We start from the raw sequence: 27,151 nt of genomic DNA on the forward strand, positions 1-27,151 counted from the left end.
TCTGGAGAGCCTTACGGTTGTGGGCGGAGCAGTTGCCGTACCAGGCGGTGATACAGCCCGCCAGGATGCTCTTGATTGTGCATCTGTAGAAGTTTGTGAGTGCTTTTGGTGACAAGCCGAATTTCTTCAGCCTCCTGAGGTTGAAGAGGCGCTGCTGCGCCTTCTTCACGATGCTGTCTGTTTGGGTGGACCAATTCAGTTTGTCTGTGATGTGTATGCCGAGGAACTTAAAACTTGCTACCCTCTCCACTACTGTTCCATCGATGTGGATAGGGGGGTGTTCCCTCTGCTGTTTCCTGAAGTCCACAATCATCTCCTTAGTTTTGTTGACGTTGAGTGTGAGGTTATTTTCCTGACACCACACTCCGAGGGCCCTCACCTCCTTCCTGTAGGCTGTCTCGTCGTTGTTGGTAATTAAGCCTACCACTGTTGTGTCGTCCGCAAACTTGATGATTGAGTTGGAGGCGTGCGTGGCCACACAGTCGTGGGTGAACAGGGAGTACAGGAGAGGGCTCAGAACGCACCCTTGTGGGGCCCCAGTGTTGAGGATCAGCGGGGTGGAGATGTTGTTGCCTACCCTCACCACCTGGGGGCGGCCCGTCAGGAAGTCCAGTACCCAGTTGCACAGGGCGGGGTCGAGACCCAGGGTCTCGAGCTTGATGACGAGCTTGGAGGGTACTATGGTGTTAAATGCCGAGCTGTAGTCGATGAACAGCATTCTCACATAGGTATTCCTCTTGTCCAGATGGGTTAGGGCAGTGTGCAGTGTGGTTGAGATTGCATCGTCTGTGGACCTATTTGGGCGGTAAGCAAATTGGAGTGGGTCTAGGGTGTCAGGTAGGGTTGAGGTGATATGGTCCTTGACTAGTCTCTCAAAGCACTTCATGATGACGGAAGTGAGTGCTACGGGGCGGTAGTCGTTTAGCTCGGTTACCTTAGCTTTCTTGGGAACAGGAACAATGGTGGCCCTCTTGAAGCATGTGGGAACAGCAGACTGGGATAGGGATTGATTGAATATGTCCGTAAACACACCAGCCAGCTGGTCTGCGCATGCTCTGATGGCGCGGCTGGGGATGCCGTCTGGTTCTGCAGCCTTGCGAGGGTTAACACGTTTAAATGTTTTACTCACCTCGGCTGCAGTGAAGGAGAGGCCGCATGTTTTGGTTGCAGGCCGTGTCAGTGGCACTGTATTGTCCTCAAAGCGGGCAAAAAAGTTATTTAGTCTGCCTGGGAGCAAGACATCCTGGTCCGTGACTGGGCTGGTTTTCTTTTTGTAATCCGTGATTGACTGTAGACCCTGCCACATACCTCTTGTGTCTGAGCCGTTGAATTGAGATTCTACTTTGTCTCTATACTGACGCTTAGCTTGTTTGATTGCCTTGTGGAGGGAATAGCGGCACTGTTTGTATTCGGTCATATTTCCGGTCACCTTGCCCTGATTAAAAGCAGTGGTTCGCGCTTTCAGTTGCTGCCATCAATCCACGGTTTCTGGTTTGGGAATGTTTTAATCGTTGCTATGGGAACGACATCTTCAACGCACGTTCTAATGAACTCGCACACCGAATCAGCGTATTCGTCAATGTTGTTGTCTGACGCAATACGAAACATATCCCAGTCCACGTGATGGAAGCAGTCTTGGAGTGTGGAATCAGATTGGTCGGACCAGCGTTGAACAGACCTCAGCGTGGGAGCTTCTTGTTTTAGTTTCTGTCTGTAGGCAGGGATCAACAAAATGGAATCGTGGTCAGCTTTTCCGAAAGGAGGGCGGGGCAGGGCCTTATATGCATCGCGGAAGTTAGAATAGCAGTGATCCAAGGTTTTGCCAGCCCTGGTTGCGCAATCGATATGCTGATAACATTTAGGGAGTCTTGTTTTCAGATTAGCCTTGTTAAAATCCCCAGCTACCTATATACGGCTGTGATTATAATCAAAGAGAATTCCCTTGGTAGATAATGTGGTCGACATTTGATTGTGAGGAATTCTAAATCAGGTGAACAGAAGGACTTGAGTTCCTGTATGCTTTTGTGACCACACCACGTCTCGTTAGCCATAAGGCATACGCCCCCGCCCCTCTTCTTACCAGAAAGATGTTTGTTTCTGTCGGTGCGATGCGTGGAGAAACCAGCTGGCTGCACCGACTCCGATAGCATCTCTCCAGTGAGCCATGTTTCCGTGAAGCAAAGAACGTTACAGTCTCTGATGTCCCTCTGGAATGCTACCCTTGCTCGGATTTCATCAACCTTGTTGTCAAGAGACTGGACATTGGCGAGAAGTATACTGGGGAGTGGTGCACGATGTGCCCATCTCCGGAGTCTGACCAGAAGACCGCTACCTTTCCCTCTTTTACAAAGTCGTTTTTTGGGGTCGCCGGCTGGGATCCATACCGTTGTCCTGGGTGAAAGGCAGAACACAGGATCCGCTTCGCGAAAGTCATATTCTTGGTCGTACTGATGGTGAGTTGACGCTGCTCTTATATTCAGTAGTTCTTCTCGACTGTATGTAATGAAACCTAAGATGACCTGGGGTACTAATGTAAGAAATAACATGTAAAAAAAAAAACTGCATAGTTTCCTAGGAACGCAAAGCGAGGCGGCCATCTCTGTCGGCGCCGGAAGTCATGCCTCGGTCAATCCTCTAAAGATGCCTCGGTCAATGGAGTATTTCTTCACCTCGTCAAACTCTCTGCGCTTTCGGCGTATTCCAGCTGACAGGTCCTGGTGTAAAGTGAGTTTGGCGTTTCCCACTGTGATGGTGTTGGTTTTCGCCGCCTGTAGAACTCGTTCCTTGTCGGTGAATCTCAGGAAACGTATGGTGATTAGGCGCGGTTGTTGTCTGGCTGCTGGTGGGGGCCTCAGTGCTCGGTGAGCTCTCTCTCGTTCTATGGGCCTGTCGGTGGACAGGTGGAGCCACTTGGGAAGTTTGTCTTGCAGGTAGCGGATCAGTGGCATGTTTCCCTCCTCTTTTTCGCCCAGATTTAATAGAACACAATTATTCCTTCTCCCCCTGTTTTCCAGGTCCTCTGTTTTCTCTTCCAGATGCTCGATTTTATTTTTACATATGCTATTGTTTCCATCGCATCTGTCAATAAGTTTTCCATGGATAGGATTCGCCCCTCTGCCTCGTCCAGGCGCCCCGCGTTTATGGTTATCTTGATGTTGATGTCAGGCAAAGCGTTTTCCAGGATTGTCACCTTGCCCCCTATCGCACTGAGCTGAGAGCTAATGGCATCTAATTTAATGTTGAGTTCTGTACGTTGGGATCTCAACTCAGAAAGGATGTCTTCGACAGAGTGCAAGGTTGGCATTCGTTGGGCCTCGGGGGGGAACAGGTCCTCTTGCTCCTGGCTAATGGCGCTAGCTTTTTCATAAAGGTGTGATCCTAACTGACCTAAGAAAGGACATTTTTACTGGGATTAAATGTCAGGAATTGTAAAAAACGGAGTATAAATGTACTTGACTAAGGTGTATGTAAAATTCCGACTTCAACTGTACATGTATATCTATGCGGTATGTGGAGTCAGAGAGATTCTCACGGTCTGCGAGAACCAGGTTTGTACATCAAATTTGTGCATCAACAAGACAAAACATAACTAAAAAGCGGTTAAATAAAAAGGCACTGCTATTCCTTTTAATGACATTGTATATGTGGTCGCAGAGATTTACTGTAGACAGAGAATAGAGATGTACAGAACGTAAAAATGTATGGTTTATTATGTTAAAAACACATAGTAATAGAGCGAAAATGGGATTCTCTGTCATATGACTTCTTACAATAAAAAGCTGTAAAAAGTTAAGCTATTTAAGGCTTCACAGGATCTTTATATACATCTAGCATACAGACCATGTTAAAACAACAGTTTATTTGTTACATTGAAAATTCCATAGTAATTTTTGGTACTAAAAGCAGTGTTATTATGCTACAAATAGTACAACTTATTTTTGTAGTCTGTGACACTGGGGATATCTTTCACTGCTGCTGAAGGTATCTGACATCAGAGTACACTGCATCCTCTCTGCTGGTCTTCTCTCTCACTGTTCTAGAGGAGGACTTCTTAGGGGTGAAACTGACAGCTGCGTAGTTCAACATGTCACTGTCTTGATCCTGAGGGGGTGGAGCCATGAGGAAATACATTATGATGACAGCATGAACTACTATATAATGTTTCTATTCTCCTCTACAGCACTCTACAAAAGACATGACTGTTCAGACTGTACACCCACTACAATGACCTGACAGTCAGTGGAACAGAGACAGAAGTTCCATGGAAAAATCAACAACGATCACAAAGATCATAAGGCTTCATCTAGTAGAGTGACGTATTACTTCCAAAAAAGCTTAATAACATAAAAAGTACAAATAAGCTGACTTCTAGCTGTAAGGCAAGTTAAATGGCAGTTTCTTGTAAAAACTAAAAACATACTATATTTATAAATGTTGACAAATTTACCTGATTGCCCTGAGACGTTGGGACATCAGTCCTCCCTTCAAAGAGATTAAAATAGAGGAAGGCCAGCTATTATTTTTTATGACAATCTATCTATTTTTAACCTCATGCAGTTAATTAACAGTGCTTATATGATGGACATTGAACTGATATTTACAGAATGTACATTGCATAGAGATGCATGAAACTTTAGATACATCAGCTATATCATTAGATACATTGTATACATTAGATATAAATTAATACCTCTGCTATCTCTGTTCTTGCACAGTGGCCAGACAAGTAGAATGGTCACTATCCCCAGAACGATGTTGGAGACGACCAAGGCCAGAACAGTAGGACTCATATCAAATGGAGAGTCATGTTCTGGAACTGTGGAAACGGTATCAGTGAATTCCTATTGTATTCATGAACACTTAGGAAGATCACCAAACAGTAAAATATGGAATCAAAAGCTAATGGTGATATTGTATAGCTTGTTGAGACAATATAATGAGGTCATTTGGAGGTAGGCTGTTTGCATGAAGATACAGTATTGTTGGGGATATTTACAGATTAAATGGGATTTACCTTGAATGTCCAGCTTGGTCCCATTCCCAAACAGAATCTCCCCACATGAGGCCACAGCACAGTAGTAAGTCCCAGCATCAGAGAGGCTGAGGTTCCTCTTGGGGAGGTTGTAGACACAGCTCTGTGTAGGAGACCCAGCCCCAGGGCTCTTCTCACACTGATCACTCCTGTCTCCGTGGGTGTAAATGATTCCTGGAAGGGATTCTCCTGAGCCATGTCTGAACCAATAGACCCTGTGGTCTCCTACATAGGTCTCAGTGTGTATTGTACAGTTCAGTGTCACAGAGTCTCCTGGCTGGACTGACTCAGACACAGGCTGCTGGAGCACAGATATGTTTCTGGACCCTGAGCCTGACAAGAAGATCAATAAACCCATTGAATCTCTAGAATATTACTGTCGACTGTGTTCAAACTCAACATTTTCTAAAAAAAAATCTAATCTGATTAGGATATTAACTCATATTTTCACCATATATCTGTAAGTTTACCTTTTACCAAGAGAATGGCTCCTTTTCCCAACTCCACCTTGTTGCCATAAGCGCTTCCACAGTAGTATGTGCCTGAATCAGAGAGCTGCATGTCTGAGATCCTTAGATGATTCTTTTCTTGGCCGTTTTCCACTGAGAATCGAGGGTTATCCTTAAACTCATGGTAAAAGGTTGCGTTCCTCTCAAACTTATAGACAGTTGAGAAGAGTTGAAGCTTATCTCCCAAGGGTTGCTTGTACCAGGAGAAATGCATGGCTATGTGGCCTTTATAGAAGCAGTGCACAATCACTGTGTCTCCAACGTTGGCTGATGTGAAACCACTGTCCTGAAGTATGGATGAGGATTCAGTACCAGCTACCACATCTATTAAAGAACATGAACAATGCAGTATATTTGCTGTTACTTACCCCAAATACAACTTAGAATATTCAAAGTGCCTGTGAAGTATTACATGTAATATCTCAAGCATCCAAATCAAGAGCGAACATCTCATAAGCAGAGAAATATAAAAGTTGGACTTACCCATCTCTACAAGAAGTGGAAATATCAGACAAAGTGTGATCCTCTTTGAAGTTGTCATCCTCCTCACAACTTGTCTTGAGTAGAAAAAGTCCACCTATGTAGACAACACTTCAACAATGGAGTTACAGGTGATTGGTCGAACTGGACGCATCATTTTTGTTGACGCCTTATTCAGGAAGGACAATCTTCTTCACATTGTACAGAGTCACAGGCTGGACTGAATCAGACTTCTTATCATTATGGATTTAGTAAAAATGCTGTATTAATCATTCAAATTTGCCCTCATTCTTAATCACTACATCTACTGTTGTCTACGTCAAGAGACCCATAGTTGTGAATTTGTTGGGAGCATTCATAGAATGACACTGTCATCCACTAGGGCTTCTGTCACCACACATTCACTTCACCTCACTAAAAAACATCAATATCAATGGAAAAAAGTCTCTAATTCAGAATGTACATTAATTTGGATTGGATGGCTTGAATCCATTCCCATGATGTTGTTATTGAGGAGAGAGATTCCTCTAGGCCTATAGGTGATGAAAATACTTCACTAAACTGGGTTTTTTGACTACAGATCTAGAACTACAGATCTAGTTGACTTTTTTCACAGATTTCAGTCGACTACGTATAGAACAGCTGCCTCATCAAAAGAGTTGGTTTACTGTTGTTAAAATGGTCAACTTGAAGAGCAAGTAGTATAGTATACAGTATGAGAGAGCTAAGAGTTCTGAGACATCCGGCTGAAAACCACAGAAAGAAAGAAACAGAGAAAGAGAGAGAGAGAGGACAGAGAGAGAAAGAGAAAGAGAGAGCAAGAGAGAGAGAGAGAGAGAGAAAAAGAAAGAAGAGAGAGGGAGACAGAGGAGAATCAGAGAGAGATTGGAGGGAGAAGTAGAGAGAGAGAGATCAGAGAGAGAGGAGAGAAAGAGAAGAGCAGAGAAAAAGAGAGGGAGCAGAGGGTCCTGTGTACAAAGCCAACAGGCCCTAACAAAGCTCAGATACATCCTCATCTCGTGTTCATCACAAACCACAGAGTAACTGTAAATATGTTGCTGTGTGTTTGAGGGTGTGTTAGTGGCATGAGAACGGTTTAACACTGCAAATTAAAGCTGTAATTTGTCACTTTATTTGGCGACCTGACCAAATTCACATAGACATGTGAGTTATAGATCTGTCATTCTCATTGCAAGCAAGTCTATGAAGCGGTAGTTCTGTTCTAAGTGCGCTATTTCTATGCTTTCCATTCTTAACGCAACAATGTGTAACTTTCGTGCGACCCAACCAAATTCACGTCGAAATTTGAGTTATAGATCTTTCTTTACTGACATTTTCAACCTGTCCCTGGACAAGTCTGTAATACCTACATGTTTCAAGCAGAACACCATAGTCCCTATGCCCAATAACTCCATGTTAACCTGCCTAAATGACTACTAACCCGTAGCACTCACGTCTGTGGCCATGAAGTGCTTTGAAAGGCTGGTCATGGCTCACATCAACACCATCTTCCCAGAAATCCTAGAACCACTCGAATTTGCATACCGCCCCAACAGATCCACAGATGACACAATCTCTATTGCACTCAGCATTGCCCTTTCCCACCTGGACAAAAGGAATACCTATGTGAGAATGCTGTTCATTGACTACAGCTCAGCGTTCAACACCATATTGCCCTCAAATCTCATCACTAAGCTAAGGACCCTGGGACTAAACACCTCCCTCTGCAACTGGATCCTGGACTTCCTGATGGGCCGCCCCCAGGTGGTAAGGGTAGAAAACAACACATCTGCCCCGCTGATCCTAAACATGGGGGCCACTCAGGGGTGCGTGCTTAGTCCCCTCCTGTACTCCCTGTTTACCCATGACTGCATGGCCAACCATGACTCCAACACCATCATTAAGTTTGCCGACGACACAACAGTGGTAGGCCTGATCACCGACAATGATGAGATAACCTATAGGGAGGAGGTCATAGACCAGGAAGTGTGGTGCCAGGACAACAACCTCTCCCTCAACGTGATCAAGACAAAGGAGATGATCGTGGACTACAGGTAAAGGAGGGCCAAGCATGCCCCCATTCTCATCGACAGGGCAGTAGTGGAGCAGGTTGAGAGCTTCAAGTTCCTTGTTGGTGAAGGGCTTGTGAGTAAGCATTTCACGGTTGTATTTGGCGCATGTGACAAATAAAAATATATTTGATTTGATTAGTTCTCAATTAACGCAAGTCTAAGAAATGGTAGACCTGTTCTATGGTCTATATTTCTAAGCTTCCCGTTCTTAAGTCTAGTTTTTGCGTATTTTTCTTTTGTTTTGTACACCAGCTTTAAACAGCTGAATATACAATATTTGCGGTTATTGAAAAGATATTTCAAATGAGTTTAGATGGTACAATGATTCTCTACACATGCATTGATGGCTTTGTCACATAAACTGAAACTAGGTGAACTATTAGAATTTTAGCAACCAGGAAATGGCATAGCGATTTCTGCATATTGCACCTTTAAAGATTCCTGAGTTTGGTCTAAACAAATACATTCAACTTCCTTTGTCTTGACTGTTGTTAAATGCTTTATTCATCTTATCACAAGCAAGTCCATTTAAAATGAGTTTGGCAGAGAAGCAATGCACTTAATTCAAGTAGCTACAGTAATTATATGTCACAGTAATACAGATAATAATGTTAATAAAGGGGAGTTGATAAAAATAGAATTAATTGGACTGTTTCATTCATCCAGTTCTACTGTCTGATCCCAGCATACACCACTGTCTCCATGTGACCTCTCTGTCTTCTAGACCTGTTCTTCTTGTTGCTCAGATTCAGAGCTACGTAATGGAGACTGTCTTCATCTGGGTCCTGTGAGAAACAATTATAAAGGTGGGAGGGGGAAATAATACCATATGTTATTATTTAACATAAACATCTTCATATGTATTTTTATGGTCATTCAAATTGTAAGGAATTCTACTTACCCCTGCATCTGTAGAAGAGACTGCTGGACATGGTGTCCGAGAGACGGATCCTGAAAAGAAACACCTCAAAGATAAAGACGCAACTCCTTCTTCCCATGCAGATACATCTGTAGACGGTAATGTTAAAGAAGAGCAACTTCTAAAAGGTTGTCACTTACCTCTGCACTGCAGACACTTTCTCTGGTTCATCTTGTACATGATGCAAGCAAGGACAATGATCAGGATTAACGAGAAAGCCAATCCTACACCCAAGCAGTACATCAAGATAAGAGGGTCTGCCCTTTGGCCTGTGGACATTCAAACATTGATATAGGACACTCAGAATAGCAAGTAAATTAATATTCTACACTGTAGATTAGTAAAATATATCAAAAGTTGCAAGCAGTATCACCTACCTTGAATGTCCAGCTTGGTCCCGTTCCCAAACAGTATCTCCCCACATGAGGCCACAGCACAGTAGTAAGTCCCAGCATCAGAGAGGCTGAGGTTCCTCTTGGGGAGGTTGTAGACACAGCTCTGTGTAGGAGACCCAGCCTCAGGGCTCTTCTCACACTGATCAGTCCTGTCTCCATGGGTGTAAATGATTCCTGGATGGGATTCTCCTGAGCCATGTCTGAACCAATAGACACTGTGTCCTCCTGCACAGGTCTCAGTGTGTACTGTACAGTTCAGAGCCACAGAGTCTCCTAGCTGGACTGACTCAGACACAGGTTGCTGGAGCACAGTCATGTGTCTTGACCCTGAACCTGACAAGAGGATTTACAAGTCAGTAAATCTGTTCCCAATGTTGTGTCCCAAGTTAAAATTGTTGAAATCATACACAGTCATTTCTGATTATGGAAATACAGCATAATTACGCCATTGTATCCAAAACATAAAGTGGAAAAAAACAAAAGATTGTAGTTGCAGAACATAAGATACTATTTCCTTTGTTTGTAGAATGTTTATAAGTCAGTACAACTGTCCCCAATGTTGTGTCCCAAGTTAACATTGTTGAAATCATGCACAGTTATATCTGATTATGCAAATACAGCATAATTAAGCCATTGTATCCAAAACGTAATGTGGAAAAATCCCTTAACATTATAAGTGCAGAAAATGAGTTACTATTTCCTTTGTTTGTAAATTCAGATGTTCTACCTTTCACAGTGAGAATGACTCCTGCTCCAAACTCCACCTGGTTGGCATACGAGTTCCCACAGTAATATGTGGCTGAATCAGAGAGCTGCATGTTTGAGATCTTTAGGTGATTCATCCCTTCACCGCTTTGCACTGAGAAGCGAGTGTTACCCTTAAATTCATGGTAAAATGTTGCATTCTTGTTATACTTGTAAAAGGTTGATAAGAGTTGAGGATTGTCACCCATTGTTTGCTTGTACCACATAAGGTACAGTGCCAGGTTGCCTTTATAGAAGCAGTGCAAAGTCACAGTCTCTCCAACATTGGCCACAATAAGATGAATTTCAGAGGATTGTCCAGCAGCTAGAATACACACAGAGACATGATCCATTACTTACACAAGTCCTTAATATACCCAAAAAATACCTATATGAATTGCATCAATTAAGTACCTGAGTCTACATCCCTTAAGCAGAGAAATATCAAAGTTGGACTTACCCATCTCTACAAGAAGTGCCAGTATCAGACACAGTGCCATCATCTTTGACGATGTCCTCTTCACAACCTGTGTGTCGAGTGGAAAAAGTCCACCTACTGTATGTAGACAACACTTCTACTATGGGGTTATTGGTGATTGGTCGAACTGGACGCGTCATTTTTGTTAACACCTTATTCAGCCAACCATGGTCTTCGTAACTGAAAATCACTCATATAATCCATGCAAAGTGAACCAATGCTTACTGTGTAGGATATTGTGTAGAGGGTGGGTGAAGCATATACACTTTGTGGTGTCTAGATGATAATTATATATATTTTTTCAACTTTGTATAGTTTGCTATTTAGGCACCAGCTGAATCAAATATGTCCAATACCGAGGCAGTGTTTAAAGAGAATATATGAATATGATTAATTTAATTGAGTGAAAAGTATAATATTATCTGGTAAGTATGCAGTACATTTTCAAGCATACATTACACATACATATACCTGTATCCTCTTGTTATTAAACTCAGTTGTGTGCCGTAGATAGATTTAGCCCCCCCCATGTAACAGTTACAGGCAGTACTCCTGATGACCTATAGGGGGACTGTTATACAAAGAACATGTCCTAACATGAAGGGTGAACAGGGGTGGAGCATTACTGTGAGGGTATGTGGAGGAAACAACTACAGAATGAAAGTCAGTCTTATCTCTGTCATTCATGTACTAACTCAAGTGTAGGCTACTAGTTGAGTGTTTAGTAGGGGTGTACCTCATGGATAGGCCTCTTCACTGTAGCCTAGTATACATTAACAAAAACAATGAACTCAGTAAACAAATGATTGTAGTTTGAATTAATTTAACCTATGACCTTGTAAGTGACAAGATATAGGCTACATGACATACAGTATATAAGTGGACTGTGTTGCTTATTGTCATGGTTGTGAACAACATTGAAAGAATGAGAGAAAACAGACTGACACCACATAGACATCCTGCTGAAAACCACATAGAGACACAGGGTGTGTAAAAGGCCAGCAGGCCTGTCCAAAGCGTAGAGACGGCCTTGTTTTGTGCTCACAGCAGACCACAGAGTGCAGGTACCTGTGAACATCTCGCTGTGTGGGTGTATGCATGGGTGGGATTTGCATTTATCAGTAGGTTGGGTCTGCAGAAGCCCTCTGCACACATTCATACAGACATACTGTATGTACAGACCAGAGGAGAAGGGACAAGTCTATTTCAGTCAGTATCAGTTGTTTAAATGGATATTTATAAATGCTATAAGAAGCAGCATATACAGGGAATTTCAGAAGAGCAATTTAACCAACTGACATCCAACTTTTTAAACGAGGTCACAGGCCATTAATTAAAGAAAATGCAATATGAAACTACTCAGCAATCTCAACAAATACACATTTTCAATACATAGTGATGATATTTCCGACTTTTACTGCAAAAGTCCATCGACATTGTCTTAGATTGATGTATTTCCTGGTGGTGTAGATGATGATGAAGATGGTCAGACAGCGGAGGAGAACTCCAGTTCTTATGACAGAGAGAAGGACCAGGATTCTCATCTGCGGATCATCAGAGTGACCACACTCAACATCCAGCTTGATCCCATTCCCAAACAGTATCTCCCCACGAGGCCACAGCACAGAAGTATGTCCCAGCATCAGAGAGGCTTACCCATCTCTACAAGAAATGCCAGTATCAGACACAGTGCCATCATCTTTGAAGATGTCCTCTTCACAACCAGTGTGTTGAATGGAAAAAGTCCACCCATGTAGACAACACTTCTACTATGGGGTTATTGGTGATTGGTCGAACTGGACGCGTCATTTTTGTTAACACCTTATTCAGGTGTGTAGAGGGTGCGTGTAGAGGGTGCGTGTAGAGGGTGCGTGTAGAGGGTGCATGAAGCATACACACTTTGTGGTGTCTTGAGGATGTTTTTTTGTTTTTATAAAGGTGAAATTAAAAAAAAAAAAAAAAAAATACATTGTATAGTTTGCTATTTAGGCATCAACTGAATCAAAGATGTCCAATACTGAGGTAGTGTTTAAAGAGAATATATGAATATCCTTAATTTAATTGGGTGAAAAGTATAATGTTATCTGGTAAGTATGCAGTACCTTTTCAAGCATACATTACACATACATATACCTGTATCCTCTTGTTATTAAACTCAGTTGTGTGCCTAAGATAGATTTAGCCCCTCCCCATGTAACAGTTACAAGCAGTACTCCTGATGACCTATAGGGGGACCGTTATACAAAGAACATGTCCTGACATGAAGGGTGAACAGGGGTGGAACATTACTGTGAGGGTATGTGGAGGAAACAACTACAGAATGAAAGTCAGTCTCATCTCTGTCATTCATGTGCTAACTCATGTGTAGGCTACTAGTTGAGAGTTTAGTAGGGGTGTAGGCTTCTTCGCTGTAGCCTAGTATACATTTATACAATTTCTACTTTAACCTCTGTAAACAAATGATTGTAGTTTGAATGAATTAAACCTATGATCTTGTAAGTGGCAATACATAGGCTACATGACATACAGTATATAAGTGGACTGTGTTGCTTATTGTCATGGTTGTGAACAACAATGAAAGAATGAGAGAAAACAGAGTGACACCACATAGACATCCTGCTGAAAACCACATAGAGACACAGGGTGTGTAAAAGGCCAACAGGCCTGTCCAAAGCGTAGAGACGGTCTTGTTTTGTGCTCACAGCAGACAGCAGTGTATTATAGATGTATTCTCATAACTCAGGACCCATAGTTGAAGAAACCCTGCACAGTTTAGGGTTTGAAAAATTGTTTGTATTCTTTACATACTTTGCACATATAAATGAGCAGCAGGGGTCTGGTGAGAGAGAGAGAGAGAGAGAGAGAGAGAGAGAGAGAGAGAGAGAGAGAGAGAGAGAGAGAGAGAGCACATAAGGGACATTTCATCCCCCAGTGTCAGTCTATGAGAGACACAGTGATGTTCACCTCAGCAGGTCTCAATTTACACTGAGCTGCTCCTTCCTGTCACTCACACCACAGGAAGTGATGCGTACCTTCACTGGCCCCTCCTCTACCTCAGACCCCAATCATATTCTCCTTATAAGGTGCTTCTCGGAATAGGGGGCTGTGATCAGTGCAAAGCCAAGACAGGAAATACTTTGGGGGGAATAACATCATGATAAAGGCAATTTTGGTTTAACTCTTTATTTGTCTTTAGAAGTGATCAGTATAATGCAATTGTCTACTGTTGGGTTCTTTGCCCCTCATGGTCACCCAATATAAAAATGACCAAATCACTGACACACACACACACAACAGAGATCTAAGTTAAGAGAGGCCAAAAGAGGCAACTACTCCTCTGCAGCCATTAAACAGTTGTTACTTCACTGGGTCTCAACCCCGCCCTGTGCAATTGGGTCCTGGACTTCCTGACGGGCCGCTCCCAGGTGGTGAAGGTAGGAAACAACATTTCCACTTTTCTGGTCCCCACAAATGTATGTGCTCAGCCCCCTCCTGTACTCCATGTTCATCCAAGACTGCGTGGCCATGCACGCCTCCATCTCAATCATGAAGTTTGCAGATGACACAACGTAGTGGGCTTAATTACCAACAACGACGAGATATCCTATAGGGAGGAGGTGGGGGCACTCGGAGTGTGGTGTCAGGAAAACAACCTCTCACTCAACATCAACAAAACAAAGGAGATTATCGTGGACTTCAGGAAACAGCAGAGGGAGCACCCCCCTATCCACATTGACGGGACAGCAGTGGAGAAGGTGGAAAGTTCCTCTGCATACACATCACGGACAAACTGAAATGGTCCACCCACACAGACAGTGTGGTGAAGAATGCGCAACAGCGCCTCTTCAACCTCAGGAAGCTGAATAAATTTGGCTTGTCACCTAAAACCCTCACAAACCTTTACAGATGCACAACTGGGAGCATCCTGTCGGGCTGTATCACCGCCTGGTACGGCAACTGCACCCCAACAACCGCAAGGCTGTCCAAAGGGTGGTGCAGTCTGCACATCGCATCACCGGGAGCAAACTACCCGCCCTCCAGGACACCTACAGCACCCGATGTCACAGGAAGGCCCAAAAGATCATCAAGGACAACAACCACCCATGCCACTGCCTGTTTACCCCGTTACCATACAGAGGCCGAGGTCAGTCCAGGTGCATCAAAGCTGGGACCGAGAGACTGAAAAACAGCTTCTATCAGACTGTTAAACAGCCATCACTAACACAGAGAGGCTGCTGCCTACATACAGACTTGAATTCATTGACCTCTTTAATAAATAGATCACTAGTCACTTGCATTACTCATCTCATTGTATTTAATACAATCTATTGCATTTTCTCTATGCCGCTCTGTCATTGCTCATCCGTATATTTATATGTATATATTCTTATTCCATACCTTTACTTAGATTTGTGTGTATTAGGTACAGTAGTTGTTGTGAAATTGTTAGATTACTTGTTAGATATTGCTGCACTGTCAAAGCTAGAAGCACAAGCATTTCGCTACACTTGCAATAACATCAGCTGACCATGTGTATGTGGCCAATGAAATTGGATGTGATTTGATTTCTAACTCCTCCTCTCTAACCACACCCTGTACCACTGAGCTGTGTGGCCTAACTACTTTGCAGAAGGCTACAGTAGGCCTAAGGTACAACTAACAAAGTAACACTACAGAGATTGATTGATTTACATTTCAATAGATTTAACTTAATTACACAGATACAATACAGCGAGATTTAAACTTGTATTCTAAGATATGGCAAATCAATGTATTCAAAGATATGGACAACTAATTGTCCTCCTCTTCCATCCTCCTCCACTTTATCATCTTGTAGCAGCATACACTACATGGGGGTCCAGCTCCTTCTCTCTTCTCCTCTCCATCATCCTCTTCTTGGATGTGAAATTCAGGGCGGCATAATTGAATGCATCTGGGTCTTGTTTCTGTAGATTTGCAAACACCATGACATTACCAACATATGTTATTTCCACGATTTCTGCACTGCTAATATTTCAGTATTTAATCATGCAGTATTTACCTGATCATTGTGTGATTGCCTTTGAGAATCCTAAATATGATATAAAAGAGAGACGAGAGAACGGTCTAATGGATCATTCCATTCTAGTGTACACACTGACTCGGATCATCAGTGTACAGTTTGTCATGGGAAAAACATCCACATTTGAAGTGTAGTTCACAGGTCCAATATTATCATGAAGTGGAATCTGTATTGTTTCTGTTTGCGTCTCGTCTGATCTTGAGGACCAGGATGAGGATGAATATCAGTAGAACAGCAGTCACAACAACCAGGATCACAACCAGGGGAAGGAGGTACATGGTTCCATCATCATCCTCTCCTACTAGACTGATAGTTCCATTACAGTGTCCTATTAGATGACATTTTATAAAATCACTTGATGGTCCTTTAATGAAAGACTAAAAAAATGTTGCGTTATTGTTTCTTAATTATTATTATTTTTTAAATCTACATGAGAAAGAAAGATAAACTCACTCTCTTTAGATGACTCTGGTAATTCCTCACCTCCATTGTGCCCTATAACATTGAGATGAGTAAAAAATAAAGAAGTATTTTTCCTCAAAAATATAATATTAAAAAAAAGATGTCCACCAACAGTTTGCCTTTGTTTCATGATAACTCCTGACAAGGCTCTATAAACATGTTCAAATGTAACAAAAGACAGATAAAAAGCTGGACACTTAACCTGAATTCTTTAGAACTGTTGCATTGACAAAGAGGATGTGACTATGTGGATACAATCCACAGAAACACAGGCCACAATCAGTTATTTCAAATTCAGTGATTTTGAGAAAGAAAGTGGTCTTGTTGCTGAACATTTCAAAATGGCTCCTTTGAAAACCATTGTGGAGATCAGGTGTTGAATTAAAGCCGTACATAGACGAGATACACACAGGCTCTGATCCGTTGACTTGCTTGAACCATGCTGTGTGTCCCACAGCCGTTGTAACATTGGAGCACTGCAAGGTGATGGTATCCCCAGTACGGACCTCCGTAGTCTGACACTGAGAAACCAACACAGAGACCAAACCTGAAACACAAAGAACAAAGTTCAACATTAATGATTATAATCATTGATATCACATTTACATGTTAGAAATGAGGAAGAAGTGATGCACTGAACATTCTGGTTATACTTGATGGATGCAGTCAATCTTACTCTGTCTCCATGATAGATTTAACAGTAGCTTGCTTACTCAATTCATAGAGCAGTAGAGCTGGTAGGAAGGTTCTCACCATTCTGTGTGTAAATCTATTCTGCTCTGTCTGGTTGTGAGTCAGAGAACACCTCGTTATTCACGCTGAGATCACAGTGAGATCAAAAGGGATTTCATTGGTAGGGGGCGTGGTAGTTAGTATTGGACCATGATGTCTATTTGCGGAAAGCAAAATTGACAGAGATGTTTTCTGTGGATTGTAAAAACAGAAATGTATCATATTTTTGTTGAATCAAAATGGAAATAGGTGTTTGGGTTCGGTTGGGTTCATATAGGTCAGTGTTTCAGAAAAAAACTGAAATAAAATGTACTAAATCGCTCTTGGCTCATAGAACTGGGGTTACGTCAGTAACCTCCTGTAGCCACGAGTTGCTGTTGTAATAAACAGAGCGGTTTCTGTTTTCTTCTTACAAATGTGTGACAAACTATTATGACCCTATCCCTGAAAGGTAAGACTATTCCGTTTCCCTCTACAATGCCCACAATCACCAATGACTCATTAGAACAGAGTGGACAAGACCAGGCACTAAATAAGATTGGGGGGAAAAAACATCATCAACGCCGACATTCTTTTCTTTATTGCCTGATGATCTTCTGAACTTCCCAATACATTTCTGATGCATTTCAGTCACTTCAAACCTTACTTCCTTCAGATTGAAATACTGTCAAAAATACTGTCAACAATTAAAAAATAAACATAGGCAGTTGATTGCATCACTTTTTTTACATGATGGGTCTCGTAAGATGTTGGATATCAAAATGAGGTCGTAGGCCAAAAAGGTTTGGGAACAGCTGACATAGGTGTTTCAGTTTGGTGGGGTTCCTAGATGACCGCAAGGCTTCACCCTACAGATGGATTATACATGTTCAAATGAACTATTCACCAGCCTTAACCCTTGACCCCAGGCCTAGCCTAACTCTAACCTTTAACCTCAGCCCTAACCCTAGTCCTAGCTGTAACCCTAGCCTAATCCTAACCCTAAAATGACTGAAGCTACAGCTACAAAGGTAGACAGGTCTCTTCAGGTGTTTTTGCGAGAAGGTAGCTGTAGTCCAGTATGGTGACTGGAGAATGGCTGAGTGGGTGTGTGGAAAGGAAAGTAGTGGGCATGTGGAAAGGAGTTGGTGTGTTGAAAGTGATCTGCTATAGATTAGACTGTTTTGATTGAGCTATGTTTGTTTTTTCTTCAGTTTCTTACCACGTAACTACGATACATTGAGCTACTGTGAGAGTTTGGAAGTCTGTTTTGAAACCAGAACATGACTCTGAGTCATATTTCACAATTAGTTTTACACATACATTTTCATCATCATTGATTATGTTCCTTTTCCCCCAGTCTGAGTTAGTGCCTGGTCTTGTCCAGTCTGTTCTGACATCTGGGAATTGTAGAGGGAAACAAAAGATGCATATGTGTTCCTGAGAGTATTATCCTTCAGTGATGGGGGTCATAATATTTTGTAGTTTAAAGCATTCCAACGATAGAGTAACATTTGTAGGAAGAAAACTGAAACCACTCTATTTATTACATCCGCATCTAGCGTTTGAGTTTGTAAAAGATCCGCCCCTGTTTACATTTTACCCTAAAATGACATACCCAAATCTAACTGCTTGCAGAGTCAAGGTAGAAGACATTATCAGTTATCTTCCAGTAAATAGCTACTAAAACACAGGAGAAATGGACTAGGCAGTCTAGGTATGCACATACAGTACAGTACTTAGTGAGATGCAGAATCACACAGAAATCAGAACCATGGACAGCCACATCATATTTAGCTTACATTGATTGGACTAAATCGTTTTTGGTATATTTTAGTTGTCACTGCTTACTTACAGGCTCTAACCAATAGTGCAATAAAGGTATTAGGTGAACAATAGGTAAGTAAAGAAATAAAACAACAGTAAAAAGGCAGGCTATATACAGTAGCGAGGCTATAAAAGTAGTGAGGCTACATACAGACACCGGTTAGTCAGGCTGATTGAGGTAGTATGTACATGTAGATATGGTTAAAGTGGCTATGCATATATGATGAACAGAGAGTAGCAGTAGCGTAAAAGAGGGGTTGGTGGGTGGCGGGGACACAATGCAGATATCCCAGTTAGCCAATGTGCGGGAGCACTGGTTGCTCGACCCAATTGAAGTAGTATGTACATGAATGTATAGTTAAAGTGACTAGGCATATCTGATAAACAGAGAGTAGCATCAGCCTAAAAGAGGGGTGGGGTGGGGGGGGACACAATGCAAATAGTCCGGGTAGCCATTTGATTACCTGTTCAGGAGTCTTATGGCTTGGGGGTGAAATGTTGAAGTTGAAATGGTGCTGGAATAGTGGAGGCAGTTCCTGTTTTCATTGCGACTTGCGGTAACTCTCCGTGGTTCTAAATCAATAGTTGTTTAGTGGTCCGAAAATGTGAATTTATACTGCAAATGTGTCCCCCTATTGTCTCGGCCGTTAGGCTTGTGTATCACGGTCTCAAGGCATATGAATTAACAGGCTATAGAGAAAACAATGCAATTATCACAACACATAGGTTGTAATATGGCTTGGCTTCCCCAGTGTTTTTACCCACGCACCACTACTGCCTGGTAGGTGTGTAAACCGACACTTCACTTCTTATAATGCAAAGTGTATATCTATGTGCGGTATGTGGAGTCAGAGAGATTCTCATGTTCTCTCCTGAAAAAATGTATTTGTATCTCAACGAGACTAAACATAATTAAATGAAGGTTAAATAAAAAATGCACCTCTTCTGTGATAAGAAATAGATGTGTGTTGGTGTTCCTCCATTTTTAGTGGTGTGATGGAGCCTGACACATATTCAGCTAAACTGCTATTACTTTTAATCATTTTGTATATTTGTATATGTTGTGGCAGAGATGTTCTGTAGACAGAGAATAGAGATGAACGGAGTGTATAAATGAATGGTTTATTATGTTAAAAATGCACAGTCATACCGCAAAAATGGGATTCTCTATCAGATGATTTCTTACAAACTGTCAAAAGTTATGGCTATTTAAGGCTGGACAGGATCATTATGTAAATCTAACAAAGACCGTGTTAAAGTTTTCTTTGTTGACTTGTAAATTACTAAGTAATTTAAGTTACTAAATAATAAAATGTTGCTTCTTGTAGTCTTTGTGACAGTGGTGATATATTTCACTGCTGCTGAAGGTATCTGACATCAGAGTACACTGCATCCTCTCTGCTGGTCTTCTTTCTTGCTGTTCTAGAGGAGGACTTCTTCTTGGGGGTGAAACTGACAGCTGCGTAGTTCAACACGTCACTGTCTTGATTCTGAGGGGGGTGGAGCCATGAGGAAATACATTATGATGACAGCATGATCTACTATATAATGTTTCTATTCTCCTGTGGAAGAAAACACTCTACAAAAGACATGACTGTTCAGACTGTACACCCACTACAATGACCTGACGGTCAGTGGAACAGTGACAGACAGAAGTTCAATGATCACGAAGATAAGTAGGCTATATCTAGTACAGTGACCTATTACTTCCAAGAAAGCTTATGTTACGCGGAGTGGAACAGGGGAAACCAAGAGCAGACTCAGATGAGGAGACGGGGATGAAGTAACCAAGGCATTTATTGAAACACAGGGGGGAGACGGAGTGCAGGTCAGGGGAAACTCAGTCGGGTTCTGAAACCAGGTGCGGCGGCTGAGGCTGGAGCAAGAGGGGTTGAGACAGGGTAAGCAGGTCTGGGGTGGAATTCAAGGGAGTAGTAGAGTGGGAAATCCAGGACAGAGAAGCAAGATAACGAGACGTGGGACAGGAGACAGGGACCAGAGTCAGAGCGGGCAGAATGAGCAGAGATTACAATCTGGCAGTGTGGAAGTGGAGGTCTTGATTATGGAACAGATTGCAGCTGGTGGGGATCTGCTCTGACTCCAGCATACCTGTCTACGCCAACACAATCCCACACACACAGAGAGAGAGAGAGAGAGAGAGAGAGAGAGAGAGAGAGAGAGAGAGAGAGAGAGAGAGAGAGAGAGAGAGAGAGAGTACTGGGGGAGTGGCGGTAGGTCAAGGAGACACAGGATGAGCAGTAGAGGGCGTTGCAGGAGCAGATGTGACAGCTTAATAACATAAAAAGCACAAATAAGCTGACTTCTAGCTGTAAAGAAAGTTAAATGGCAGTTTCTTGAAAATACATCAAATATACTATATTTATAAATGTTGTAAAATTGACCTGATTGCCCTGGGACGTTGGGACACCTGCCCTCCCTTCAAAGAGATTGAAATAGAGGAAGATTTTATAAGCAATTATTTTATATGACAATCTATCTCTTTTAAACTCATGTAGTTAATTAACAGTGCTTATACGTTGTCATTTAACTGATATTTACAGAATGTACATTGCATAGAGATGCATGAAACTTTAGATACATCAGCTATAACATTATATACATTGGATACATTAGATATAACATAATACCGCTGCTATCTCTATTCAGAGTCTTGCACAGCGCCCAGACAAGTAGAAGGGTCACTATCCCCAGAACGATGTTGGAGATGACCAAGGCCAGAACAGTAGGACTCAGATCAAATGGAGGATGATGCTCTGGAACTGTGGAAAGGGTATCAGTAAATTCATATTATATTCATGGGCACTTAGGAAGATCATCAAACAGTAAAGTATGGCATCAAAAGCTGATGGTGATATTGTATAGCTTGTTGAGACAAATGTATGGGATCATTTGGAGGTAGGCTGTTTGCATGAATATACAGTGTTGTTGGGGATATTTACAGATTAAATGGGATTTACCTTGAATGTCCAGCTTGGTCCCGTTCCCAAATAGTATCTCCCCACATGAGGCCACAGCACAGTAGTAAGTCCCAGCATCAGAGAGGCTGAGGTTCCTCTTGGGGAGGTTGTAGACACAGCTCTGTGTAGGAGACCCAGTCTCAGGGCTCTTCCCACACTGATCATTCCTGTCTACATGCGAGTAAAGGATACCTGGAAGGGATTCTCCTGAGCCATGTCTGAACCAATAGACCCTGTGGTCTCCTACATAGGTCTCAGTGTGTATTGTACAGTTCAGTGTCACAGAGTCTCCTGGCTGGACTGACTCAGACACAGGCTGCTGGAGCACAGTCATGTTTCTGGACCCTGATCCTGACAAGAAGATCAATAAACCCATTGAATCTCTAGAATATTACTGTAGACATTTTCCAATTCAACATCTCATCTGAATAAGATAATACCTCATATTTACACTGCATGTATGTAAATTAAGTTATACAAAAATGTACCTTTTACTATGAGAATGGCTCCTTCTCCGAACTCCATCTTGTTTCCATAAGCGCTTCCACAGTAGTATGTGCCTGAATCAGAGAGCTGCATGTCTGAGATCTTTAGGTGATTCTTTTCTTGGCCGTTTTCCACTGAGAATCGAGGGTTATCCTTAAACTCAAGGTAAAATGTTGCGTTCCTCTCAAACTTATAGACAGTTGAGAAGAGTTGAAGCTTATCTCCCAAGGGTTGCTTGTACCAGGAGAAATACATGTCCATGTGGCCTTTATAGAAGCAGTGCACAATCACTGCATCTCCAACGTTGGCTGATATGAGACCACCGTCCTGAAGTATAGATGAGGACCCAGTACCAGTTACCACATCTATTAAAGAACATGAACAATATAGTATATTTGCTGTTACATACCCCAAACACAACGTAGAATATTAACATTTTCTGTAATGTATTACATGTGATATCTCATGCATCCAAATCAAGGGCGAACATCTCATAAGCAGAGAAATATAAATGTTGGACTTACCCATCTCTACAAGAAGTGGAAATATCAGACACAGTGTGAACCTCTTTGCAGTTGTCATCCTCCTCACAACTTGTCTTGAGTGGAAAAAGTCCACCAATGTAGACAACACTTCAACAATGTTGAGTTACAGGTGATTGGTCGAACTGGTCACATCATTTTTGTTGACGCCTTATTCCGTTACGACAATCTTCTTCACATTGTCCAGAGTCACAGAGTCTCCTGGATGGACTGAATCAGACACAGAAAGATTTTATTATAGGTATATTCTTATCCTTATATATTCAGGACAAATTTAGGTATTAATCATTCAAGTTTGGAATCCCTTATTCTTTATCACTACAGATACTGTTGTCTATGTCGAGAGTCTGATAGTTGTGAACTTCACCTCACTTAAAAATATCTATGGAAAACAATCTCTAATTTAAGACATTCAGTTGGACTGAAATCTGTGAAAAAACACTAAGGTATTTATTTGGTCATTTCACCTAGAGCTGTAGTTCTTAGTCAAACACAACACCGTTTTAACAATGAAGAAAACCATCATGGGAAGGGATTCTATCCCTCCTCAATAAGGGATTCTATCCCTTCCCATGATTTTGTTATTGAGGGGGCAGATTCCTCTAGGCCTATAGGTCATAATACTTCACTGTTAAAACGGTGTTGTGTTTGACTAAGAACTACAGCTCTAGGTGAAATTATCGAATAAATACCTTATTGTGTTTTTTCACAGATTTCAGTCGACTATGTATAGATAAGATGCCTCATCAAAAGAGTTGGTTTACTGTTGTTAAATGGTCAAATTGAAGAGCAAGTAGTATAGTATACAGTATAAGAGAGCTAAGAGTTCTGAGACATCCGGCTGAAAACCACAGAGAGAGAAAGAGAGAGAGAGAAGAGGGTCCTGTGTACAAAACTAGCAGGCTCTAACAAAGCGCAGATACATCCTCACCTTGTGGTCATCACAGACGGCAGACAATGTAAATAGGTTGCTGTGTGTTTGAGGGCATGTTAGTGGCACGAGAAGAGATTAAAAAACGGTTTAACACTACTATTAAAGCAGCAATATGTAACTTTTTGGGCGACCTGACCAAATTCCCATAGAAATGTGAGTTATAGATCTTTCCTTCTCATTGAAAGCAAGTCTAAGAAGCAGTAGATCTATTCTAGGCGCTCTAGTTCTAAGCTTCCTGTTCTTAAGTTTAGTTTTTGCATCTTTTACTTTCGGTTTTGTACACTAGTTTATAACAGCTGAAAATACAATATTATTGCTTATTGAAAAGATATTTCACAGCGGTTTAGATGGTACAATGATTCTCTACACATTGGTTGTTTTGTCACATAAACTGAAATTAGGTGAACTATTGGAATTCTAGCAACCAGGAAATGGCATAGCGATTTCTGCATATTGCACCTTTAAAGATCCTGAGTTTGGCCTAAATAAATACATTCAACTTCCTTTGTCTTGACTGCTGTTAAATGCTTTATTCATCTTATCACAAGCAAGTCCATTTAAAATGAGTTTGGCAGAGAAGCAATGCACTTAATTCAAGTAGCTACAGTAATTATATGTTACAGTAATACAGATAATAATGTTAATAAAGTGGGAGTTGATAAAAATTGAATTAATTGGACTGTTTCATTCATCCAGTTCTACTGTCTGATCCCAGCATACACCACTGTCTCCATGTGACCTCTCTGTCTTCTAGACCTGTTCTTCTTGTTGCTCAGATTCAGAGCTACGTAATGGAGACTGTCTCCATCTTGGTTCTGTGAGAAACAATTATAAAGGTGGGAGGGGGAAATAATACCATATGTTATTATTTCACATAAACATTTCCATACATATTTCCATGGTAATACAAAATGTAAGGAATTCTACTTACCTCTGCATCTCTAGAAGAGACTGCTGGACATGGTGTCAGAGAGACGGATCCTGAAAAGAAACACCTCAAAGATCAAGATGCAACTCCTTCTTCCCATGCAGATACATCTGTAGACGGTAATGTTAAAGAAGAGCAACTTCTAAAAGGTTGTCACTTACCTCTGCACTGCAGACACTTTCTCTGGTTCATCTTGTACATGATGCAAGCAAGGACAATGATCAGGATTAACGAGAAAGTCAATCCTACACCCAGGCAGTACACCAAGATAAGAGGGTCTGCCCTTTGGCCTGTGGACATTCAAATATTGATATAGGACACTCAGAACAGCAAGGCAATGTATATTCCACACAGTAGATCAGTAAAATATAATTAAGATACAAGCCGTATCACCTACCTTGAATGTCCAGCTTGGTCCCGTTCCCAAACAGTATCTCCCCACATGAGGCCACAGCACAGTAGTAAGTCCCAGCATCAGAGAGGCTGAGGTTCCTCTTGGGGAGGTTGAAGACACAGCTCTGTGTAGGAGACCCAGTCTCAGAGCTCTTCTCACACTGATCACTCCTGTCTCCATGGGTGTAAATGATTCCTGGAAGGTATTCTCCTGAGCCATGTCTGAACCAATAGACACTGTGTTCTCCTACACAGGTCTGAGTGGGTATTGTACAGTTCAGAGTCACAGAGTCCCCTGGCTGGACTGACTCGGACACAGGCTGCTGGAGCACAGACATTTTTCTGTAGCCTGAACCTGACAAGAATGTTTATAAGTCAGTACAATTGTCTCCAATGTTGTGTCCCAAGTTAACATTGTTGAAATCACACACAGTTATATCTGATTATGCAAATACAGCATAATTAAGCCATTGTATCCAAAACGTAATGTGCAAAAATCCCTTAACATTATTAGTGCAGAAAATGAGTTACTATTTCCTTTGTTTGTAAATTCAGATGTTGTACCTTTCACAGTGAGACTGACTCCTGCTCCAAACTCCACCTGGTTGGCATACGAGTTCCCACAGTAATATGTGGCTGAATCAGAGAGTTGCATGTCTGAGATCTTTAGGTGATTCATTCCTTCACCGCTTTGCACTGAGAAGCGAATGTTACCCTTAAATTCATGGTAAAATGTTGCATTCTTGTTATACTTGTAAAAGGTTGATAAGAGTTGAGGATTGTCACCCAATGTTTGCTTGTACCACATAAAGTACCGTGCCGTGTTGCCTTTATAGAAGCAGTGCAAAGTCACAGTCTCTCCAACATTGGCCACAATAAGATGAATTTCAGAGGATTGTCCAGCAGCTAAAATACACACAGAGACATGATCCATTACTTACACAAGTCCTTTACATACAAAAAAAAGAATTGATGAATTGCATCAATTAAGTACCTGAGTCTACATCCCTTAAGCAGAGAAATATCAAAGTTGGACTTACCCATCTCTACAAGAAGTGCCAGTATCAGACAGTGCAATCATTGACGATGTCCTCTTCACAACCTGTGTGTTGAGTGGAAAAAGTCCACCTACTGTATGTAGACAACACTTCTACTATGGGGTTATTGGTGATTGGTCGAACTGGACGCGTCATTTTTGTTAACATCTTATTCAGCCAACCATGGTCTTCGTAACTGAAAATCACTCATATAATCCATGCAAAGTGAACCAATGCTTACTGTGTAGGATATTGTGTAGAGGGTGGGTGAAGCATATACACTTTGTGGTGTCTAGATGATAATTATATATTTGCTAAATTGTTTCGTTTGCTATTTAGGCACCAACTGAATCAAAGATGTCCAATACTGATGCAGAGTTTAAAGAGAATAAATGTATGTCCTTCATTAAAGTGGGTTGAAAATATAATGTTATCTGGTAACTATGCAGTACATTTTAAATTATACCTTACACATCATGTACCTCCATGCTCTTGGTATCAAACGTGTGCTTTAAATAGATTTAGCCCCACCCCATGCAACAGCTACAGGCAGTACTCCTGATGACCTATAGGGGGGACTGTTATACATAGAACATATCCTGATATGTACAGTCGTGGCCAAAAGTTTGAGAATGACACAAATATAAATTTTCACAAAGTTTGCTGCTTCAGTGTCTTTAGATATTTTTGTCAGATGTTACTATGGGATACTGATGTATAATTACAAGCATTTCATAAGTGTCAAAGGCTTTTATTGACAATTACATGAAGTTGATGCAAAGAGTCAATATTTGCAGTGTTGACCCTTCTTTTTCAAAACCTCTGCAATCCCCCCTGGCATGCTGTCAATTAATTTTTGGGCCACATCCTGACTGATGGTAGCCAATTGTTGCATAATCAATGCTTGGAGTTTGTCAGAATTTGTGTTATTTTGTTTGTCCACCCGCCTCTTGAGGATTGACCACAAGTTCTCAATGGAATTAAGGTCTGGGGAGTTTCTTGCTAAAAATATCAATGTTTTGTTCCCCGAGCCACTTAGTTATCACTTTTGCCTTATGCCAAGGTGCTCCATCATGCTGGAAAAGGCCATTTTCGTCACCAAACTGTTCCTGGATGGTTGAGAGAAGTTGCTCTCGGAGGATGTGTTCGTACCATTCTTTAT

The 27,151-nt window shown here is 41.7% G+C and overlaps 4 protein-coding genes across 5 annotated transcripts; all 4 read right to left on the bottom strand.

The window, feature by feature from the left end:
• Positions 1-3,645: 3,645 nt before the first annotated feature.
• LOC135572941 (uncharacterized) lies at positions 3,646-6,892 on the bottom strand. The gene is made up of 6 exons (XM_065021871.1): positions 6,025-6,892; positions 5,503-5,865; positions 5,015-5,365; positions 4,691-4,816; positions 4,448-4,482; positions 3,646-4,101 (listed from the first exon to the last, which is right to left on the bottom strand). Exons 1-6 carry the CDS (start codon positions 6,080-6,082, stop codon positions 3,967-3,969), a joined length of 1,068 nt encoding a protein of 355 aa, XP_064877943.1. The 5' UTR covers positions 6,083-6,892; the 3' UTR covers positions 3,646-3,966.
• Positions 6,893-8,585: 1,693 nt separating this feature from the next.
• LOC135572781 (uncharacterized) lies at positions 8,586-10,681 on the bottom strand. The gene is made up of 6 exons (XM_065021207.1): positions 10,612-10,681; positions 10,135-10,476; positions 9,390-9,740; positions 9,153-9,281; positions 8,995-9,044; positions 8,586-8,878 (listed from the first exon to the last, which is right to left on the bottom strand). The coding sequence occupies exons 1-6, from the start codon at positions 10,652-10,654 to the stop codon at positions 8,762-8,764; spliced, it is 1,032 nt and encodes a 343-aa protein (XP_064877279.1). The 5' UTR covers positions 10,655-10,681; the 3' UTR covers positions 8,586-8,761.
• A 9,136-nt stretch (positions 10,682-19,817) lies between these two features.
• On the bottom strand, positions 19,818-23,064 carry LOC115133497 (immunoglobulin kappa light chain-like). 2 transcript variants are annotated; one of them, XM_029666766.2, is made up of 6 exons: positions 22,680-23,064; positions 22,158-22,482; positions 21,670-22,020; positions 21,340-21,471; positions 21,094-21,128; positions 19,818-20,181 (listed from the first exon to the last, which is right to left on the bottom strand). In XM_029666766.2, exons 2-6 carry the CDS (start codon positions 22,414-22,416, stop codon positions 20,044-20,046), a joined length of 915 nt encoding a protein of 304 aa, XP_029522626.1. In that variant the 5' UTR covers positions 22,417-22,482; positions 22,680-23,064; the 3' UTR covers positions 19,818-20,043. The 2 variants fall into 2 exon arrangements, with proteins under 2 accessions (XP_029522626.1, XP_029522625.1); XM_029666765.2 differs by having other exon boundaries at positions 22,158-22,520.
• A 977-nt stretch (positions 23,065-24,041) lies between these two features.
• LOC115133501 (uncharacterized) lies at positions 24,042-26,064 on the bottom strand. The gene is made up of 6 exons (XM_029666771.2): positions 25,993-26,064; positions 25,517-25,858; positions 24,957-25,307; positions 24,721-24,849; positions 24,563-24,612; positions 24,042-24,446 (listed from the first exon to the last, which is right to left on the bottom strand). Exons 1-6 carry the CDS (start codon positions 25,994-25,996, stop codon positions 24,330-24,332), a joined length of 993 nt encoding a protein of 330 aa, XP_029522631.2. The 5' UTR covers positions 25,997-26,064; the 3' UTR covers positions 24,042-24,329.
• Between the last annotated feature and the right edge of the window lie 1,087 nt (positions 26,065-27,151).

Source organism: Oncorhynchus nerka, linkage group LG8, assembly GCF_034236695.1.
Source record: "Oncorhynchus nerka isolate Pitt River linkage group LG8, Oner_Uvic_2.0, whole genome shotgun sequence".
Classification (NCBI taxonomy): domain Eukaryota; kingdom Metazoa; phylum Chordata; class Actinopteri; order Salmoniformes; family Salmonidae; genus Oncorhynchus; species Oncorhynchus nerka.

What these genes read in the sequence shown, in the direction of transcription:
- LOC135572941 (XM_065021871.1), bottom strand. Translation starts at nt 6,082, where the DNA reads ATGACAACTTCAAAGAGGATCACACTTTGTCTGATATTTCCACTTCTT. An exon ending in AGCCATTCTCTTGGTAAAAG is followed by an intron (nt 5,366 to 5,502) that starts GTAAACTTACAG and finishes TCTTCTTGTCAG; the next exon opens with GCTCAGGGTCCAGAAACATA. An exon ending in CAACGTCTCAGGGCAATCAG is followed by an intron (nt 4,102 to 4,447) that starts GTAAATTTGTCA and finishes CCACCCCCTCAG; the next exon opens with GATCAAGACAGTGACATGTT.
- LOC135572781 (XM_065021207.1), bottom strand. Translation starts at nt 10,654, where the DNA reads ATGATGGCACTGTGTCTGATACTGGCACTTCTTGTAGAGATGG. An exon ending in GACCAAGCTGGACATTCAAG is followed by an intron (nt 9,282 to 9,389) that starts GTAGGTGATACT and finishes GAATGTCCACAG; the next exon opens with GCCAAAGGGCAGACCCTCTT. An exon ending in TCTCTTCTACAGATGCAGGG is followed by an intron (nt 8,879 to 8,994) that starts GTAAGTAGAATT and finishes TGTTTCTCACAG; the next exon opens with GACCCAGATGAAGACAGTCT.
- LOC115133497 (XM_029666765.2), bottom strand. Translation starts at nt 22,737, where the DNA reads ATGACAACTGCAAAGAGGTTCACACTGTGTCTGATATTTCCACTTCTT. An exon ending in GACCAAGCTGGACATTCAAG is followed by an intron (nt 21,472 to 21,669) that starts GTAAATCCCATT and finishes CCCTTTCCACAG; the next exon opens with TTCCAGAGCATCATCCTCCA. An exon ending in CAACGTCCCAGGGCAATCAG is followed by an intron (nt 20,182 to 21,093) that starts GTCAATTTTACA and finishes CACCCCCCTCAG; the next exon opens with AATCAAGACAGTGACGTGTT.
- LOC115133501 (XM_029666771.2), bottom strand. An exon ending in AGTCAGTCTCACTGTGAAAG is followed by an intron (nt 25,308 to 25,516) that starts GTACAACATCTG and finishes CATTCTTGTCAG; the next exon opens with GTTCAGGCTACAGAAAAATG. An exon ending in GACCAAGCTGGACATTCAAG is followed by an intron (nt 24,850 to 24,956) that starts GTAGGTGATACG and finishes GAATGTCCACAG; the next exon opens with GCCAAAGGGCAGACCCTCTT.